The following is a 19610-nucleotide window of genomic DNA, read 5'->3' as shown; positions in this document are numbered from 1 at the left end:
CTGTATCATAGAACAATCAAGTGTTTACCTAAGAATCAAAGCCTTTTGACCTGTTTTGAATTGTCCACTTCAGTCTGTTTTTCTCTGTACTGGAGTGCTGAAATGGATGTTTTGTGGAAAATCAGTACCGCGATCAAAGCACTCTTTATTTTTACCCTGTGTATTAAATGCATTTTCCAGAAAGACCTTCAGAAAATGTCTGAGAAATGTTTGCACTTGTAACACAGTCAAACTGCTTCATAAATTTCAAAAGGCCACTTTCATGAAGTCACTGTGTTCCACTGATCAGTCACATTGATAATGTTTTATAGTTCTCGTGCTGCTGCTTTGATCTATGATCTGATTCAAGATTACTGCATTTATGGCCCTCCTATTATATATGGAAAGGACACAGCATTTAATAAACAAATTCATTATTTTCTAGTACTAAATTATGTATTGTCTTGATTAAATTATAAATCTGGTTCAGTTCAATTTTATCTGTGAGTTTCAGTTCAGGTGATTCAAAAGATTCAAATAAGAGGTTCACATCACAAATGTTATTTTGTACAGGCTTATGACCAATCATTTGACAGCAAATATCATATTTTGTACATAAATGCAAGCAGTTTTACAAAAATGTTCCTGCACAGTAGGTAATATCACTTGAGTTTGCAATAGATAATTTCTTTGCAATGGAAAAAAGAACAAAACATATAAGAACTGTGAGATAAAAAGTTGCAGTTGCCTTTTTCTGTGGCGTAAACATGAGCAGTCATTTTCCTTTTTTTTTTTTTTTAAATGTTTATTGTGGAATAACGCATAAATTGTATGCCCCAGACTTTTTTAAAAAGCAGTATGCAGTGCAAATTGTGCAGTAAATTTACATTCCAAGTGTTTGCACATTGATGTGACACAGTGTTTGAGATGACACTGGTGGAAAGTAGAGGACCCTGGATAGTTGATTAGTTGACCGCTAAATGAACAGATGTGTCTGTGATGTGAACTGAGCATCACAGGCGGCTTACTTACTCCAAACCCCAGGACACAAATCACACATCATATCTAGAAACCCTGCCTGCGAATACAGGTCACCAAAACCACTGCAGCTTCTCTCTCTTTTTTTTCTCACTGGCCCTATTTCCACTGCAAAGTAGAGCAAAGCTTAAGTAATAGCAGGAGTTAGAGAAATAGATTCACAATATTGAAAGAAAGTGATTAACATCAGGGATTTCCACTTACAGTTTTTCTTTCTCTGAATACAATAGATTCTTGAGAAAGTGTTAAGGAATGGAGAAGAGCTGAATGGCCTGAGAGGCAGAGGAAGTTAGAGGAAGTTTATCTGCAGGGATTAGAGTGTGCAGCTGCCCACAGAGATTACTGAGACAGTGTCAGGAGGATTACCGGACAGAGACCCAAACATGGACTCCATGTGTGCAGCCTTCATACTTGCATCCATGTCTGGGTCATTTCACCCTAAAATCAAAAGGAAGAAACAAGAAATGTTATTTTGCTTGAATAAAATGAATTTGTATTGTTAAATTGTCATGGTAATTCATGTGACCCTGCCTGTGAAAACCCAGCTTTCAGTTTTTTATGATTTACTGTTTTCTACATAAAATCATTCCTCATAAGCTAAAGAACATTCTGTGAAAATGTAACCTTGATATCTTTAATATTGACTGAGTAAGGCTATGTCAAAGATTGTAATCACAGTGAAAATAATGGTTGAAATCAAACTTTGATGCTTGTAATCTCATAATTAGCTTTTGAGACTTTAGCCTGGATTTCACAAACAGGGTCACATATTTGCCATGCAATCCTGCAATACTGTAATATGAAAAAAAATCTAAAAAATACATTTATAATACCACATTTTTATATAGAGTTTATTCAAGAAATTGCTGAAAGAATTAGATATTTTAAATACCATTTAAATTGCAAAACCACTGCATAAATATTATTGCAGAAATAGATAAGTTTTTATACATTTAGTATTATTTAATATATAACATATATAGATATGTACTATATACAGTATGTACAATAACAAATATGTATATATGTGTGTGTGTGTGTGTGCGTGTGTGTGTATTATTTTTTTACTTTACGTATTATTTTTACTTATCTGTCTATCTCTTACATCTTATATATATATAAATGTACACGTGTGTAACGGTTCACAAAATTCACGGTTCGGTCCCATCTCTAACCCATGTAGGCACCAAATGGGAACTCCCTGGTTAACCCATATGGGCCCTATATGGAACCCATCATCAGCCCATCTGGGCTAACCCATGTGGGGCCACCATGGAAACTGAGGACAAAATTAGCTGGGTCCCAGGTGGGCCCCAGATATCGGCCCAGTTGCAACCCCTATGGGCCCCACATGGGTGTGCTGGCTGGGAGTGGTGGTACGTATTCAATACGCGGGGCAGGGTAATTGGTTACGTCACAATGTTGGAAATATTTCTGTTTTAAACCATGAAGGTAAGCCAATGTTTATCACACAAGCACGCATTTGCCCACGTGCAAACTTTATGCTGGTGAACATCTTAATCTCAGTCAATTCACTATGCAGAAAGTGAAAGTAAACACGGAATGACAGAGCTTTCGGCATCTGACGGCGCTAATTCTCTCAGAGACGAATCTACTTCAACGTATGCTGATAACGATATAGGCTATAGCTGTTTTCATTTATTCCCTTAATATTTCTCTTGTGGCCCATACAAAGTGAAAGAAAAAAAAAAGAAGAGAAGAAACGTATTTTGTGTTAAACAGGTTGTTTTTGAAAGTCTGTGCTTTTTATTTCATTGATTTTTATTGATGACTGCAGTGTTAATATTTTAATTATAGGTCTATAATTCATTGTATAGCCTAATAGAGCTGTTTTAAAATACCTTTTTTGAAAACATTTTAATTGAGTAAATAGCCTAATCTTATCTTCGCAGCGTGTCAGTTATGTGGTAATTATTGCAGGGCAAATTAATTTCAATTTTAATTTAATAGTAAAAGTAACTTCATAATAATAGGCCTAATAAAAATAAGAATGTAACAGGCCTAACATTAATTGGAAATGCCAAATACTCTAATATTCTAATATTGCCAGTAATTGATGTTTTTGACAATATTTCTGGCTATCGTCGATTCAAGATCACCGTCTTTTGACGCACCCCAGCAAGGGGAGGTTATCGTGGGGCAGACAGCACGTTGCCTGTTACATCGTTTGGGCTGCGTTGTTGAGCGCAGTGGCACTGATATTTCACACACTTTTTATTTCCAAACGTAATGGGATTAGTCCAACGAATCGTTCGGTTTGTAATGCATACCGAACCGAAAGCCTCGTATTGATACGCATATCGTTACCCCCCTAAAATATATATATATATACATTTGAAGTCAAAACTTTACATATACCTTTCAGAATCTGCAAAATGTTAAATATTTTACCAAAATAAGAGGGATCATACAAAATGCATGTTATTGTTTATTTAGTACTGACCTGAATAAGATATTTAATACAAAAGATGTTTACATATAGTCCACAAGAGAAAATAATAGTTGAATTTATAAAAATGACCCCGTTCAAAAGTTTACATCCCCTTGATTCTCAATACTGTGATGTTACCTGAACGATCCAAAGCTGTGTTTTTTAGTTTAGTGATAGTTGTTCATGAGTCCCTTGTTTGTCCTGAACAGTTAAACTGCCTGCTGTTCTTCAGAAAAATCCTTCAGGTCCCACAAATAAATACACATTTTTGTGTATTTGAAACCTTTTCAACAATGACTGTATGATTTTGAGATCCATCTTTTCACACTTGAGGACAACTGAGGGACTCATTTGCAACTATTACAGAAGGTTCAAACACTCACTGATGCTCCAGAAGGAAAAGCCATGCATTAAGAGCCTGAGAAAACTTTTGAACAGAATGAAGATGAGTACATTTTTCTTGTTTTGCCTAAATATCATTTTTTTTTCATTTAGTACTGCCCTTCAGAAGCTACAAAAGATACTTACATGTTTTCCAGAAGACAAATTAAGTCAGCGGTTCTCAATTCCAGTCCTCCCCCCCCCCCCCCCCCCCCCGCTCTGCATATTTTACATGTCTCTCTTAGTTAATACACCTTCTGCTTGTTAGAAGTGAGCTCCGTGCATGAACTGTGTTCCGAATAACATGGTCCCTACACTGTGTCCATTGCTCCCTACTCCCTGAGCAGGGGAAATCCGTTGAAGTTTACTTCACTTCGGAACATTCATTCATGGATTTTCGCTGCGCATCGTCCTCACACATGGACGAGTGTGACATCATATACCTCTGTATATCAATTTAAATGAACTTCTCACACACTTCAATGCACTTTGAATGTAACATATACGTTCACTTCGAACTAGAATCATGGCGGAATATCCTGTGATGTTCGCAGTGTACTTACGTTTGAATAGAACAAATGTCTGAAGCGATAAGAGAAACAGAGGACTGGAATTGAGAACCGCTGAATTAAGTTAAATTTACCTTGATCTTCAAATTCAAAAAGTTTTGAAAGTTTTGTCAAATACTATATATATATATATATATATATATATATATATATATATATATATATATATATATATATATATATATATATATATATTTATTATGTCTATTTGGAAAAAAAACCCTGTAAATTACATTTGTTCTGAAATTACAAAAGACTCAATAATATGCAAGACTCAGTAATAAGCCCAGACACAATATAATAATAATAATGATGATAATAATAATAATATAGTAATGCCATGAAATTAATACCCAAATGCAATCTTTTTTTTTATTTAGGGGTGAAATGTAGTGTAGACATGTTTTCACATGAGATTCACCTGGCTGAGCTTAGCATCAATCTATCTCTTCTCGCACTCATGTACACACGCATACGTGCGCACAGCGATGGATATTTTATCCCAGCATGCTCTCAAAAGTGTAGCTGACTCAATTGGTATCTTTATGCTCCTTTATCCTCTATCATCCATCCCAGGAAGCCTCCAGCCGTGGCATTAGTGCAGACTGGGTAGATATGCAGTTTTTGCAATTTTCAGATTAAAGAGATCACCGTTTCCGAGAGCGCAACACTCCCCTTTTGCAGCTATCCATTACGCCAGCCATTCAATTGTAGTGCTTGAGAGGTCGAGGCTCGGGAGGGAGGTTTTATGTAATTTATTCTTACAGACCCCCAAGACACACAATAGTGGTTTTAGCGTCTGTAGCCACTGACAGGAATAAGCCCTTCGTAGCTGCTCGTGCCCCCTTGGGCGACTCTCTTCACATTGGTTGTGTAAGAACCGTAGGCATGAGGTATGCAAGTCGGGTCTCTTACCAAAAGCAACAGATGGGCACAGGAGGTCAGTCCATAGCTCTGTGCCGGTTCCACAAGTGGGGAAGCTTGGCTTGAGCGTGCGGAGAGGAGAGGAGGAGTCAGAGCTCAGGGAGATGAGAACATTCAGCCACCCGTGTAGCCCACACAAGCGCTCCAGACATCCGCACGCAGATACGTTTTCGGTTCTCTACCTTGGTGGTTTTAGGATGTAAACTCTCCCCACCTAGTTTTCAAAAAGCTTTGTCTGGGGTGATGCAGAATTCAGAAGGTGAGTCATCACCAATCCTGGTTTGCATTAAACACTTTCTGCATTTCAACCCCTCGTCTCTTTGTTGTCCCACAGGTATGAAGACCCCCTTGAGCCCCACCCAGCTGATAGAAAATGGACAACTGTGTTTCGCCGTCCCGAGCTGCTTGGAGGTAAAGGATCCTAGCGACTCCAACGTAGACATGCAGCTCCAGCAGGAGAAGAAGAAGCTGCTCTACTCGCTCTGTGAAGTCTGCAACATCCAGCTGCACTCGGCTGCACAGGCTCAGATCCACTACAACGGAAAGTCTCACCTCAAGAGGGTCAAACAGTTGAATAATGGAGAGCTGCCCACGGCGAGCGTCAGCTCGGCTCCTGCTCCTCTGCACTCTCTAAGCAGCAGCACCAGTCAAGGTAAGACCTCTGTAACCCAGAGGAGAGAATCCTCTGATGCTTTGAGATGACATGGTTTTTTGTGCAGGCGTAAACAGCTCTGATGGTAATGCGCGCTGAGTTGGCGTTTGACTCAGAGGGCCCGACTTGTCATTTCATGTGACATTTTTAAAGAGTTGTTCTTATTAAAGCCATAGTTCACCCAGAAATGAATATTCGGTCATCATTTCCTTACCCTCATGTAGTTTCCAAATCCGTTTGACTTTCTTTTGTGAAATACAAAAATGACCATCACAAAAAGGATCATGAACATAGTCTACTTCTACATCCAGTCTTCTTAAAGCCATATGAATCGTTTGTGTAAGGAACAGACCAACATTTAAGTCGTTATTCACTGAAAATGTGATTTAATGAGTTTTGTGAACTGATTACTTACGATAGGACATTGTAGAGGATAGAGGAAGTGAAGTGTGAGAGAGAGAAAGGGAGGTGGGATCAGGAAAGGTCCTCGAACCGGGATTCAAACTTGGGACGCCTGTAATGCCACGGCGTCACATGACGGTGCACTGCCCAGGGACGGATAATGACGCAGAGGTGCCCTGGGCACAGACTGATTATAGGCCCCCCTCAGTTGAAATTGCAGTCAATTTTCTTAAGTTCAAATAGCAATGGATTCTATCTACACTAAGTGAAAATAGCTATAGATTATATTTACACTGTTAAAATAGCAGGATTTTCTGCTATTTATACTACTTTTTTGCAAAATAGTGGCAATTATCTGCACTTCAGTATTGTATTACTTTATAAAACAGTATGCAATAATAACGTATTGCGTGTAAATTATCATTTTAATTCAGATTATTAAATGCATGCCACCTTATTGATAATAAAGCCCTCCCTGCACCTACCCTAACCCTACCCGATACTTTATTTTCAACTTTTTGGTTATTTCTTGAATTTTTATTAAAAATAAATGCCTTTACGATGTGATATGAGATTTGAAAAGGGATAAATAAAGTTCGGCAAAAGGCCAATTTTCACGTCATAGTTCACACGGGGGCCGGTCCTCGGGCCTGTTTTAGGTTTCTCCTTATTTTTATATTTTAGACATCCATCAATTAGTGATAAAACATTGCTTCGCTGGTGGAAACAGCACGAGACCGTGCCGCGACTGTCAAGAGCAGCTCGACGGTGTTTAGTGTCCCGCAGCAGCAGCAGGTGACTTCAGCGCAGCGGAATAGTTCTGCGTTCAAATGCACGCAATAGGCTAAAGCTTGCTGCAAAGCCCCAGCAAACATAACCATGAATGTGTCCGCGCGAAATATTAAGGGGATATTTGAATTATTTACTAATATACTAGGTTTTCTGTGTCTGTGTCGCAAGGATGACGTTGCTGATCCTGACTCCCCGTCTCCTCATTAGAAGCGCCTTTAGAGAGAAATGCATCTTTATTGATTATGATCAAGATTATAATAAGAGTTTTTGTTTTCAATTTTTTTCGTTAAGTGACAATTTAAAGCTTTCTATAGATATATTTATCATGTCTGTGAGGCATGTATTCGCTACAAATAAAAGTAGACCCTTTACAGTTCCGAATGATGTATTACTCTTACCTTTATTAGAAAAAAATTATGTCGTAGGCTATTTTAAGTTGTTTCCACTGAAAAAAATGTATGTGTTTGTGCTGGTGCCTCCATGTCCTGCAGAGCGCGCTTTAGCTTCCACTCTCCGCACAAACTCAGATATAGGCTAGCGCACATTATTATTATAGCGCAGGTTTAACATTTAAACATTGTTATATGCTTGAACTGTTTTAGTATGTATAGATTTTATTTTAGGCAAGTCGTGATGATTTGAGAAGGCTAAATTGATTAAACATAGGCTATGATCAGCTCACTGTCTGCCGCTGGCCGCTTGGTCGTTACTTTAAAAAACATAAACTTAGAACTTATTGCTATATTTAATGAACAAAAATGCTCCAAACGTTTCTCTAAATTAACTTAATAAAAAAACTAAATGAAATATAATAATTTTGCCATTACATACAAAACTGAACTATTTTAATAGCCGAAACAGTAGTATAAACTGTTTTGGGAGAAGGGGGAAAAAAAGACGGGCTCGGGTCGGACTCGGGCCGGTAATTCTGATAAGATGTCAGACGTGGGCCGGGCTAGGGCCTAAATTTGAGGCCAGTGCAGGGCTCTAGTCTCTGGCTGCCAGCCAGCGAAGTTGAGCAAATGCAGATATTAATATTAATATTAATTTAGCAGTTGATGATGTGCCGCACTGAATGATCTAATCACACCGGTGTGATAGTTTATTAAATATAAAAAATATTATTCGGCTTTTTTTTGTCTTTTGGATGCTGCATTCAAAATCCACTTGCCTCAAAAATCTGAGGGGGCACGGTTGAAATGTTGCTCAACCCACCTTTCTGTAGCATTTTTGTTGTAATCCCTGGTTAATTTCTGCCCCTGGAAATAGCAGAACTGAGACATGTGCATCATCTTTGTAACCTCGTGGGTGCATCTGACAAATTCCTGAAGTATGCTTCTCACATGGGCCTTTGAGGATAACGTGTCTCTTTAACAGGCCTGTGGTGGTGCTGGCATGCGTTACTGGTGCAAATGGCAGCACCTGCACTTGACCAGTAAGTGACAATTTATCAGTGTGTTCACAGTCTGGTTAGTGGGTGGAACAAAGCTATTTGCACTGTTGAGACCAAAGATGAACCTGTATTAACAGCTCATTCAGTTTATGAGTAGGAACCACAAGCATGCCAGGTTACCTTTTATATTGAAACACGCATGCTCTTGTTTTGCAAGTTATAAGTTATAATGTGTTGTAAGTTGGTTCTGGACTGGCAGGCGAGACTCTGGCTGCCAGCGCAGTGTCAGAGCGGTGGTGACCAAACTTTCATTAGATTGATGGAAAAGTAGCATATAGCCTACAGACATTAGACAGACTGTGTTAGAATCCATGGGAAAATTGTTGCCTCTTTTGAAGGGGCGGCCAGAGCAAAATGGAAATTTTTATTCAGCTTGAAGAGCTTATTGTGTTATTAGAAGGTCTACTATGTCATAGTGAATTTCATGACTCTATGAATGCTGGTAAAATAATCTGTGTGCTTTCCCTCATGAAGAATCCCAGATATGATTTTTCCCACCATGACGTAACTCTGCTATTAAACATAACAAATTGTATGTCACCAGTTTTTGGCCGCATACACATAGACAGTTTGGGGAATGAACAAATCTTTAAAAATTGCCTAAATTATCATTCTGTTTGTCTACAGAAGTGTTCATTCTTGTACTTGTGATGGTTGCAGCTGTAAACTAGAAACATTTGACATTTGTTACAAGAAATCAGAGGTCTGGTAGGGGTGGAGTTTTGTCCATATGGAATTATATTGACTTCTGAGTCATAATGTAAGTTCTTGTGATTGTTTATGTCTATATTAAATCTTATATTATAAACTTATATTTCAAAAGTTTGAAAAATTTATTATTTTATTGAGCAAGGATGCATTCAATTGATCAAAAGTGACAGTAAAGAAATGTATAATGTGTAAAAAGTATTCTATTTTAAATAAATTCTGTTCTTATGAACTTTCTATTCATCAAAGAATAAAAAAAGTAGCATGGTTACTACAAAAATAGTAAGCAGCACAACTATTTTCAGCATAATAATACTCTATCAACTGTAACATATGAGTTGTAGTTAAAGCTGATGGTAGAATCTATTGGTGAAAAGTCTGATATTAAAAACTATCAAAGTCAAGGCAATTATCTCGGTTTCAGTGATTTTTTTTTGTTTTTTTTTCTAGCAACTTGGATGGCTCCTCAATCCATAGCTCTTCTATCCAAAATAGTGGTATCATTGCATTTGCAAGTAGTAGTTCAGTTCAGTTTTGGACAGACTGTGCAGATTTAATATGTAGTTGTCACTACCTGAACTTTTCCAGAGTGAATTTGGTTATGAAATGCAGTTTCCACTCTGGTAAATAACCAAGCTCAGTGTGAACAGAACAGGATTAAGCATTCAGTAGAAGTGTGACGAGCATATTCACTTTTCATCTATAACGTGATGTAAGTGCATAGTTTGTGAGTGTGTCATCAGTTTTTCCACGTGTTTGTCAGATTATGTTTGGCTGGTGTTATGCACGTCAGCCCACATGCGCGTGTCGATGTGAGAATGTGAGAGTGATATTTATTTAGTTTATTTGTTTTTAGCTATATGAGTGTGTGAAAAGCAGAGGTGATGTTTGATCTGCCCTGCACAGCTGCTGCTCCTGCAGGGATGTCTGGGAGTGAAAGCTCACGTGTTTTCATCTTTCTCTCTCTGTGGGAGCGTCTCTGGTGCTCCATGGAGCTTCAGTGAACAGCAATAAGAGCTGCAGGGACTGGTGCATTTGGGAAGTCATCTGTAAACACCTCAACTGCCATTTTAAAAGAACAGGCTAGCTAGGGCTAGGCCAAAGAGCCAAAGAAACTCAATATTTTCAGATTTATGCAATATTTTTTTGCAGTTTTATGAGATTTGCTGTATTTTGATGGGCTTTTTTTCTGCCTGGAAAATCATTATTTTGTACCAAACAATCATTGTCATGATACACATTATAGTGCTATTTTTTCAGCACAAAATATTTCATTTTTATATCACACGGGAAATCATATTGTATTTATTATGAATATTCTAAATTCTAAATCTGTAATAGAAATATATGCATACTGTATATTAATAATAATTAAATAGTTTGTTTTCCATAATAACTAGTGCTGTCAAGCGATTAATCGCATCCAAAATAAGTTTTTGTTTACACAATATATGTATGTGTACTGTTTATTGTGTATATATAAATACACACATTCAGTGTATATACTTTGAAAATATTTACGTGAGTGCGTGTATGTGTGTATATATATATATATATATATATATATATATATATATATATATGAATTTTTTATATATGAATTTATATACATGCATGTGTTTGTATTTATATATATATAATAAATATACACAGTGCACACTCATATATTATGTAAACAAAAACTTTTATTTTGATGTGATTAATCGTTTGACAGCACTAAAATAACATTAACATGCATCTCTTTTGCTGTGTTTGTAAAATGAATTACCATTCAAATGAATTCATTGAACGTTTGTGTTTGTGATTGAGGCCGTTTGAGTCAGACCGTGCCTCGCACTGCAGGGGGTGTCAGTGGCTCTGAATCTTTAAGCAGGCTGCTCATTATTTGCTGTAGTCTGAGCCGGACATATGTAATTACAGCAGGGAGGATGTGCTGCGCTTTACCGCGGTGTCCTGTTGACTGACAGTAGATCAGTTCTGCTCAAAGCGCTCAGACCGTTGAGGAAAAAAGCTGTGCTCGCGCCTCACATCTGTGTGCTGACTTTGATGGATTATTGAGTGTTTCTGCCAATGTGGCACTTCATTTGTTTACTATATACTGAGTACATTTCTTGTAGTCTATGTGTGTGTATGTGTGTGTGACTGTAGGCCTACATGTGTATCACATTCTTGTTGTGGTCAGAGCAGTAGTGTCCACTAGATGGCAGTGCTATCATCTTAAAAAGAGATATTTTCATCAATATGGCTTGTTCATTTCAGATGAAGATGGAAGTATTTTTTTTTACTAAGATTAATAATGTTTGTAAACATAATAATAAAAAGCCAGACTTTGCGTTCATGTCTGGCAGACTCATACTTCCAAGTCCTGTTCCTTTCCACTTCATCATGGCTTACGCATGTCTGCTCTGATTCCGTCTGAAGTACCTCAGATTAAAACAAACATAAGCCACATTCACAGCTGAGTGTGGCTCCAATGTAATTTTTTCCCCCGTCATATGCGTCACAGATATGTTTTTTTTTGTATTGTTACCAGCAAAAATACTTAACACTGCCTGACATAAAATGTGCAAAAGTGATCCCTTTAGGGGTTCAGCGGCTTGTCACTGGGGCATTACATTATGTGCAGTTATTACATAATGAGTTGCTACAGAGACAAGTTTTTTACCCCTTTAGTACCTAAAGTTCTATGAAGCTTTTAGGGGTAAATAAGATGTAAAGATGTCCCTTTAAGTGCACTGCCCCAGTGACAAGCTTTTGTACCTGTAAAGATACAATTTTTGCTTCTTTTTTTTCTGAGATTGAATCTGACCTTTTCATTTCTGATCTGGGTCACTGTCATATCTGGAAATAAATGCATCCATTTTATTTATTTTTTTGCGGTGTGAACCATGAAGATATTCCGTTTCATTGTTCAATTTCAATCAAACTTGACATTCATCGTAAATGTTTGATTTACCCTTGGCAGAAATCATAAAATATTGTACTGACTTGTTTAATACTGTATGTACAGAGTTGTGCAAAATATATATTTTTTTGTTTAAACATATTAAGATATTTGCACAGAAGCAATAGAAGCTAAAATGGTATTGCTGATGTATAGATTTAAGATAAAGTTATTCTAATTGCATATAATAATAAAATATAGCCTAATATATTATTAAATGATATTATGAAAATTGTTGAGAACTTTATGATAAACATGTAATGGTTTTACATGTACATATTATCTTTTAAAAATTTGGGGTCAGAAAGATTTGAAAGAAATACCTTATGCTAACCAAGGCTTTATTAAGTTGATTATAAAAAAAAAAAAAAAAAAAAAAAAGAAGAGTCAGGCTGAAATTGAATGCATTTATGTCAGTTTTAACTCGCAAAAAAAAAATTTGCAAAAAGGTGCTGACGTATAAATCAAAGGATGGCCCATTTTGAAATTATTTTTGAGTTATGTGTGAATGTGTTTACAGTGTCCCATATTTCCTGGTCTCTTAATAATTCTTCCAACCAGTCTGCTCTATTGAGGTCGTGTATGACTCCATAGAATGCATTATTCAAATTTTACCCTTTTTTACCTTCCGCCCTCATAATTAATCAACCTGCAATTTGATGCCAGCCTTCACTGCACATCAGCTTCACTGGCATTGCCTCCTTTTATTTGTTCACTTCTGATAAAAGAGCCAGTATGAGGTCTTTAATGCATGCGGGTCACTTTAAGAACCAAACCGGTGTCTGGTTTGGGTCACATTTAAAAGGTAACGTGAACAACATTTGAGACTAAAATTGAAATGCTCTTACAAATGTTTTTAGCTCAGGAGAGGTTTTTTGTAAATGAACTCATTAGTGAAACAGCTTGAATTATGCAGCATGTTGTTGAATAAATGTCATAAATCATTTGGCGAGTCGTCTGCTGTCTGGTGAAGTGTGGTCGTCTCACGGTGATGTAGTCTCAGTTGATGAGTCATGACGTGTGCTTGAGGTACAGCCATCGCCGGAATGAAACTTTAATGGTCTCGGTTGAAAGATTTATACTATTTAGAGCAGCAGGGGGTTGAGGCGGCGTTCTCACATGATGTCCTGAACGCAATTCTCATCTTAACCTGGGAAAATTAGGCTCTCAGTGTGGAGCAGTGAGAGCATGTTGCCCTGTGGGCTTCCCTTATGAATGTATACTTCAAACACATTAACATGCATCTCATATATGGATCATATGTGGATATTCTTTAGCTGTATCACCTTTATACCTTAGAATCCAATGCATCTCCAGAGTGATCAAACAGAGTTCTGATCTTATTTACCAGCACAAAATAAAAAGGCTTTTTCTTTTTAACCTTTTTCTTCTTTTTTCTACTTTTTTAAACCACCTTCTTCTTCTTCTTCACCTTCACCTTCTTCACCTTTTTCTTCACCTTCACCGTCTTCTTCGTCCTCACCTTCTTCTTCTTCACCACCTTCTTCTTCTTCAAATGTGGAATCCATCACTGACCACATTTGAATTCATTGATCTGATTGCAATACATCTTAGGTGCATTTTCACCTGGCTTTAACGTGGTCAAGCACATCTGATTGTGAAGTATATCAGGTGTAGAGTAGGCTACATTTGTGCTGTGATGGGAAAAATGGAGGAAAGAAAAAATGTCTCCTGTTGCAAAAAACCATCTCCTGTTTAAACAAGAAAAATTATGCAAATGTTCAGATCCAATTTTCCATGTGAGTGCAACGCTGCATGGACGATTTGCTATTCAAACGCCATCAAACATGTTTCTGTCGAATAGACAGAGGGAGAGACAACCCACCCAACAGGCGTTTGATGAGTCTAGGACGGCCAGCGCACACCTCCCAGCAGATGGCCTGTCCTTCCCGTCGGCCTGTTTTCCATGTGGGTTTACATTTGTCCGTGTGTCCGTGAACGAACTTATCCCCCCCGTCCAGCTCCTTTAGATTAACCTTCAAAATATATCCTGGAGAGAAATTGCTTGGGTCACACACACAGTATGACAGGTTATTCATGGCTGTGATGTTGTTGGGAGCGTGCATATGGCATGAATTTCTTGCTTTCTATTTGTTTATATGCAGCGGGCACCTTATCTTCATTTGCCTCCCTGACCTGCCATTCTGCATTGTAAAATAAATAGCTTGGGATTAGTTTGGTGTGGGTTTTTCTTTGAATATGCTGCGCCTTGTTCATGAAAACAGCCTTTACTCGCCGTTTGAAGTTGAAAATGGGCCCATATGTTTGGAGGTAAACAAGTGATATTTGAATTATTTTTCACTGTTGTTTATGTTCCCTTTTTCTCTTTCTTCCGATGCGTGAGCTCATCATTATGCTAAAAACATGTTTTGGAGAGAGATGCTGCTTTGTGTGACCACAAAGCTTCTAAACATCTAAAAGCACCATTTCACAAACTGGAGCAAGAGAATGAGAGACCACTTTATGTGTATAACTTTGCAAGTTATGCAGGTTTCTACCAAAAACCAAGGGCTATGAAAAAATTCTGACAAAAGTCTGTAAATCTGGAACCGTTAATAGCACTGGATAATGTTTTCAACACTTAAAGCATTAAGTGACAAAACAACAGCTCAATCTGCCTAGACTGACATGATGGAACTAGATCACTTCTATTATAATCAACCAAACTGTCTGCAGTGGCCAATGGGGACACATCAATAGACAGACACCTGGTTCCTGTTTTTTGTTATGCTGCACATCGTCCCACTAAAATAAGAACGTCAGCTAGTGATTATCACAAAATAAACCCAGACAGGGTGATCAGGTCTTCCTTAAGGTGTTTATATTGTGATAATGACCAGCTGACTGGACATTTCCTTGCTTATTATACAGCTCTTTGCCAAATACATACAGGAATGCACATGGAATATTGATTTGAAAGATTTCAGAGAGCAGAGCAATGACATGAAATTATTTAATTAATGTGTGAATCTAAATAAACATACATTTTATTTATTACATTTTATCAGGAAATTATATCTTATTTAATATTAAAGACATTTATTTATTTATTTTATTTATGCAATTTCTAGGAAATTAATTTCTATTTTATATAACAGAAAAAGATCACACATGATAGATCCAATTATACTTTTCTTGAGTAAAGTGAATCATTGTTTCTTGTGGGGAGTCTATTGCATGGTTAGCAACACGACTGACTGTTTCAGTATTCCTGTCTGACTCCTGTCTCACAGAAAGCTCACAGCTAGTGAGCTGGCCTGACCAAAGCACGGATACAGATGAGATGGAGAGGAACGTAAATGAGGAACACAGCAGGACTCTACTCCAGAGGTGTGACATTTCATTAACAATGGATTTAAGCCTAATGGCTTTACCCTTGGCATTTCACCGGATGATTGCATGAATAATTTCCTCTCATGCTCCGGCAGATTTGTCTATGAGCAGTTGTTAGGCAGTTCATTGTTTAGATTATGTGGAGCTCTTGAGCTGGAGTGTGTGCAGTTCCGCTCTAAGGCCAGAAATATGCTTTACTGGTTGTCTTTTGGCACAAATTCTAAGGAAACATTGCATGTTTCTTCCACTGATTTAAAAAAAAAAGAAAAAAAGTTAAAATAAGCCCCATAATTAAAATAAAATATATGAGTGTGTTTTATATAACTACTCAAACATGTGAAAGGTTCAATAAGAATAGCTTTATGAAAATATTACTTTTATATAGTTTTATTAAAAAAAAAACAATATTGCAGGTGATTAAATATGTTTGTATGCAGGCTTATTATTATTATATAATTGCCTGGTAAATGTACTAAAGCGATTTATTTCCGAATTCACCATTCGATTAATAAATCTCTAATAAATCATGAATCAGTTAGTCGTGACTGCAATGCTAAGCTTCGCATGTGTGCGCTCCGCGCCTCCACCAAACGGTTTAGATTTGAGAAATCAATGCGAGAGATTTGAGTATGGAGTGGAAGCGCACAGATGGAGCAGTGAAGCAAAACTACTGTTCAGGATTTCAAGAGCAGGTCAGATTTATCTGTAAATAGGCCATTATATTTGTTTTTGTTTACTTAGTTAAGCAGTAGCAGCCCATTATTCATCACTCATACTGTATACTAAAGGACATCTTGATTATCTATTGTAAAGTTATAGTAGTGATTTAACAGAAAAATGGGCCTAATCATATCTTTTTATAATAGGTTTAGTGGGAGCTAGGGCAGACAACAACACAACCCTTATGAAAATTAACGATGGTTTTACTATAAATCCAAAGACAATGGTTACTATTGTTAAACAATGGTAGAAAATTTGTTGTAAAAATAAATACATGTTTACTGTACGTTTACTATAATAAAATCATGGTTAAATTTTTTAAAGGAAAAATATGACTCATGTACAGTATTAGGATTTTTCTATAAAGATATTGTAACGATTTAGTTATTATTGAATTCATTTTGACATTCAGGCAATCTAGAAAGTATAGTTTTGTTAAATCTTGAGTATTGAAGTCATGTGAGAGTCAAGTCACCTTTATTTATATAGCGCTTTTAAGAATGTAAATTGTGTCAAAGCAACTGCACAATATCAAAAAAGAAAAATAGTGTGTCAATAATGTAAAATGAAAAGATAAAAAAAAAAAAAAAATTCAGTTAAAGGCATTTCATTATTGAATTCAGTGACGTCATCATCCAGCTCAGTTCAGTTTAAATAGTGTCTTTGCAATCAGGTCGACGATATCGCTGGAAATGAAGTGTCCCCAACTAAACAAGCCTGAGGCGACAGTGGCAAGGAACCAAAACTCCATCGGTGACAGAATGGAGAAAAAACCTTGGGAGAAACCAGGCTCAGTCAGGGGGCCAGTTCTCCTCTGGCCAAACGAACCAGCAGTTCAATTCCAAACTGCAGCAAAGTCAGATTGTAAGGCTCAACTGGTTCCAGTGGTCTTTCCCGATGGCTGTCTAAGTGGCGGGGTCCTCTCTGGGGATCTGTCTCTGGGGCTCATCTAGGTGTTCTGGTCTCCGCTGACGTTCAGGGCTGTAGAGGTCGTCTCTGGGTGCTGATCCACCATCTGATCTGGATACGGACTGGATCTGGTGACTGCTGTGACCATCTGGGCTGGATACAGATAGAAGTAAAAAAGTAAAATAGAAGTGAAGGTGCAGTTCAGGAGAGAACTTTTAATTGTTTTGCTTGTCCATAGCCTAAGGATTCACTTTTTATGTGATGGCCATTGTGTGTGTGATACTTATTGTGTGTGTGTGTGTGTGTATATATGTATATATTATATATTATATATGTATATATATTTATTTAATTATATCACAAGTGACGAAAGCTCAAGGTGGAACTGCAAGTTTGTAGTTGTAAGCGGAGTTGTCCCTGGTGCTTTAACTTAGGAGCACTATTTGTATGATCAACAGAGTTGTTTCCATTTCAGTTACAGTATCATGCTGTCTTAGACACCAGTGCTCATCAGTGCAGTGCAATAGGTTTTGGAACAGAGCTTGTGTTTCATGTTCACTTAATATATTTTGCATCACGCTAAACTACTGTGCCGTGTAGCTTAAATAAAGATTATTTTTACATCCATCTCATTCAGCCAGTGGTCATCAGTGGAACATTGTCACTGTTCTGTAATTAACACACACACACACACACACACAAACAGGTGATGCTAGCCTTTGGAAACGATGACTAGATGTAACTGTGATAGCTCAGTGTGACATTACTGGTGGCTTGTGTAGTCCAACCAGGGCTGAAATATTCAGTTACCCGCAGTGTTAGTATGTCGTCTGGCAACTGCTTGAAGCTTTCTGATCCGTGGGGTAACAGGGCTCATCCGGTGACATATACTCACACATTTATCTAAGCCAGCATGGCCGTTTACTCATGAGTGTCAGGTTGTGCTAGCCACTTCTCCATTCATTTTGTCACCTCCAATCTATTAAGTTATACGTGTACATAGCATAGTGTTTTACTGTAATTTAATTTTATTATTTGTTATTTTGTCTTTAGTATTTTTTTTTTTAATTTAAATTTGAAATTTTACATTTCATATTTAAAAAATCGAGTCAAATAACAGTTATTGCTGAATAATTTGGTACGTTTTTTTTTTTTAAATGGAATAACCTCAAGAACAATGATTGTTGTGTAAAAAAAAAAAGTGTGTTTATATATATATCAGTGGCGTGCGGTGGTGTTTTAAAATGAGGAGGCAGTTAAATTCATGTCCCTGATACACTAATGTGATCAGGGACATGAAGATACATCTTTCATTTCATCAAGCTGAATGCTCACTAAAAACCGACAGTCATTACGTTTTCAAGCCATTTCATGTTTCATTTTGACGTGACACAAAGCAGTGATATCTAAGCGGGAGAGTTGCTTACTTTATAATTAGTCAATAACGCCATCATTTTCTTCATTCAGACCGAGAGTTCGCACGAGGCGAAGATTTAAGGCTAGGCGAGATTTAACGTACGAACCAATCACATCCGATCATAACCGGAAACGCTCTTGATATATTATAATATATATATATATATATATATATATATATATATATATAGTATCTCACAGAAGAGTAAGTGCACCTCTCACATTTTTGTAAATATTTTATCATCTTTTCATGTGACATCACTGAAGAAATGACACTTTGCTACAATGTAAAGTAGTGAGTGTACAGCTTGTATAACAGTGTAAATTTGCTGTCCCCTCAAAATAACTCAACACAGCCATTAATGTGATATGATATTTTTTCCATATCGCCCACCCCTAGGGTGTACACACTTTTGTGGCCAGCGGTTTAGACATTAATGGCTGTGTGTTGAGTTATTTTGAGGGGACAGCAAATTTACACTATTATACAAGCTGTACACTCACTACTTTACATTGTAGCAAAGTGTCATTTCTTCAGTGTTGTCACATGAAAAGATATAATAAAATATTTACAAAAATGTGAGGGGTGTACTCACTTCTGTGAGATAATGTGTGTATATATATATATATATAATGTATATGTGTGTATGTGTGCGTGTAAATATGGTAAATATGATCAAAGAAGGCTGTGAAAATTTATCTGCATTAATCCTTTTTTTTTCTTTTGTCTTTTTTTTCTTTTTAAAATCACAAAAATCTAACCTTTCATTAAACTAAAACAATAGAAAATGGGGGGGAATCTCATTATGAAATAAAGGTTTTTCTCAAATACACGTTGGAGACAATTATTGGTACCCCTAGAAATGAAAATATCTCTGAAGTATATTCCCATTCATATTTGCAATTTTGAGCACTCC

At 37.0% G+C, this 19610-nt stretch overlaps 1 protein-coding gene across 1 annotated transcript in view; it reads left to right on the top strand.

The window, feature by feature from the left end:
* LOC306876953 (zinc finger protein 385B-like) overlaps positions 1 to 19610 on the top strand; it is a 143593-nt gene that overhangs the window by 26269 nt on the left and 97714 nt on the right. The window contains exon 2 of the mRNA XM_079428423.1: positions 5678 to 5995. Coding sequence (XP_079284549.1) covers positions 5680 to 5995 — 316 coding nt within the window. The 5' untranslated portion in view covers positions 5678 to 5679. The remainder of the gene's footprint in view (positions 1 to 5677; positions 5996 to 19610) is intronic.

This window comes from Barbus barbus, assembly GCF_936440315.1.
Source record: "Barbus barbus genome assembly, chromosome: 11".
Taxonomy (NCBI): domain Eukaryota; kingdom Metazoa; phylum Chordata; class Actinopteri; order Cypriniformes; family Cyprinidae; genus Barbus; species Barbus barbus.
Note: the sequence above shows the minus strand (reverse complement) of the source record. Positions and strands in the feature narration are given on the sequence as shown.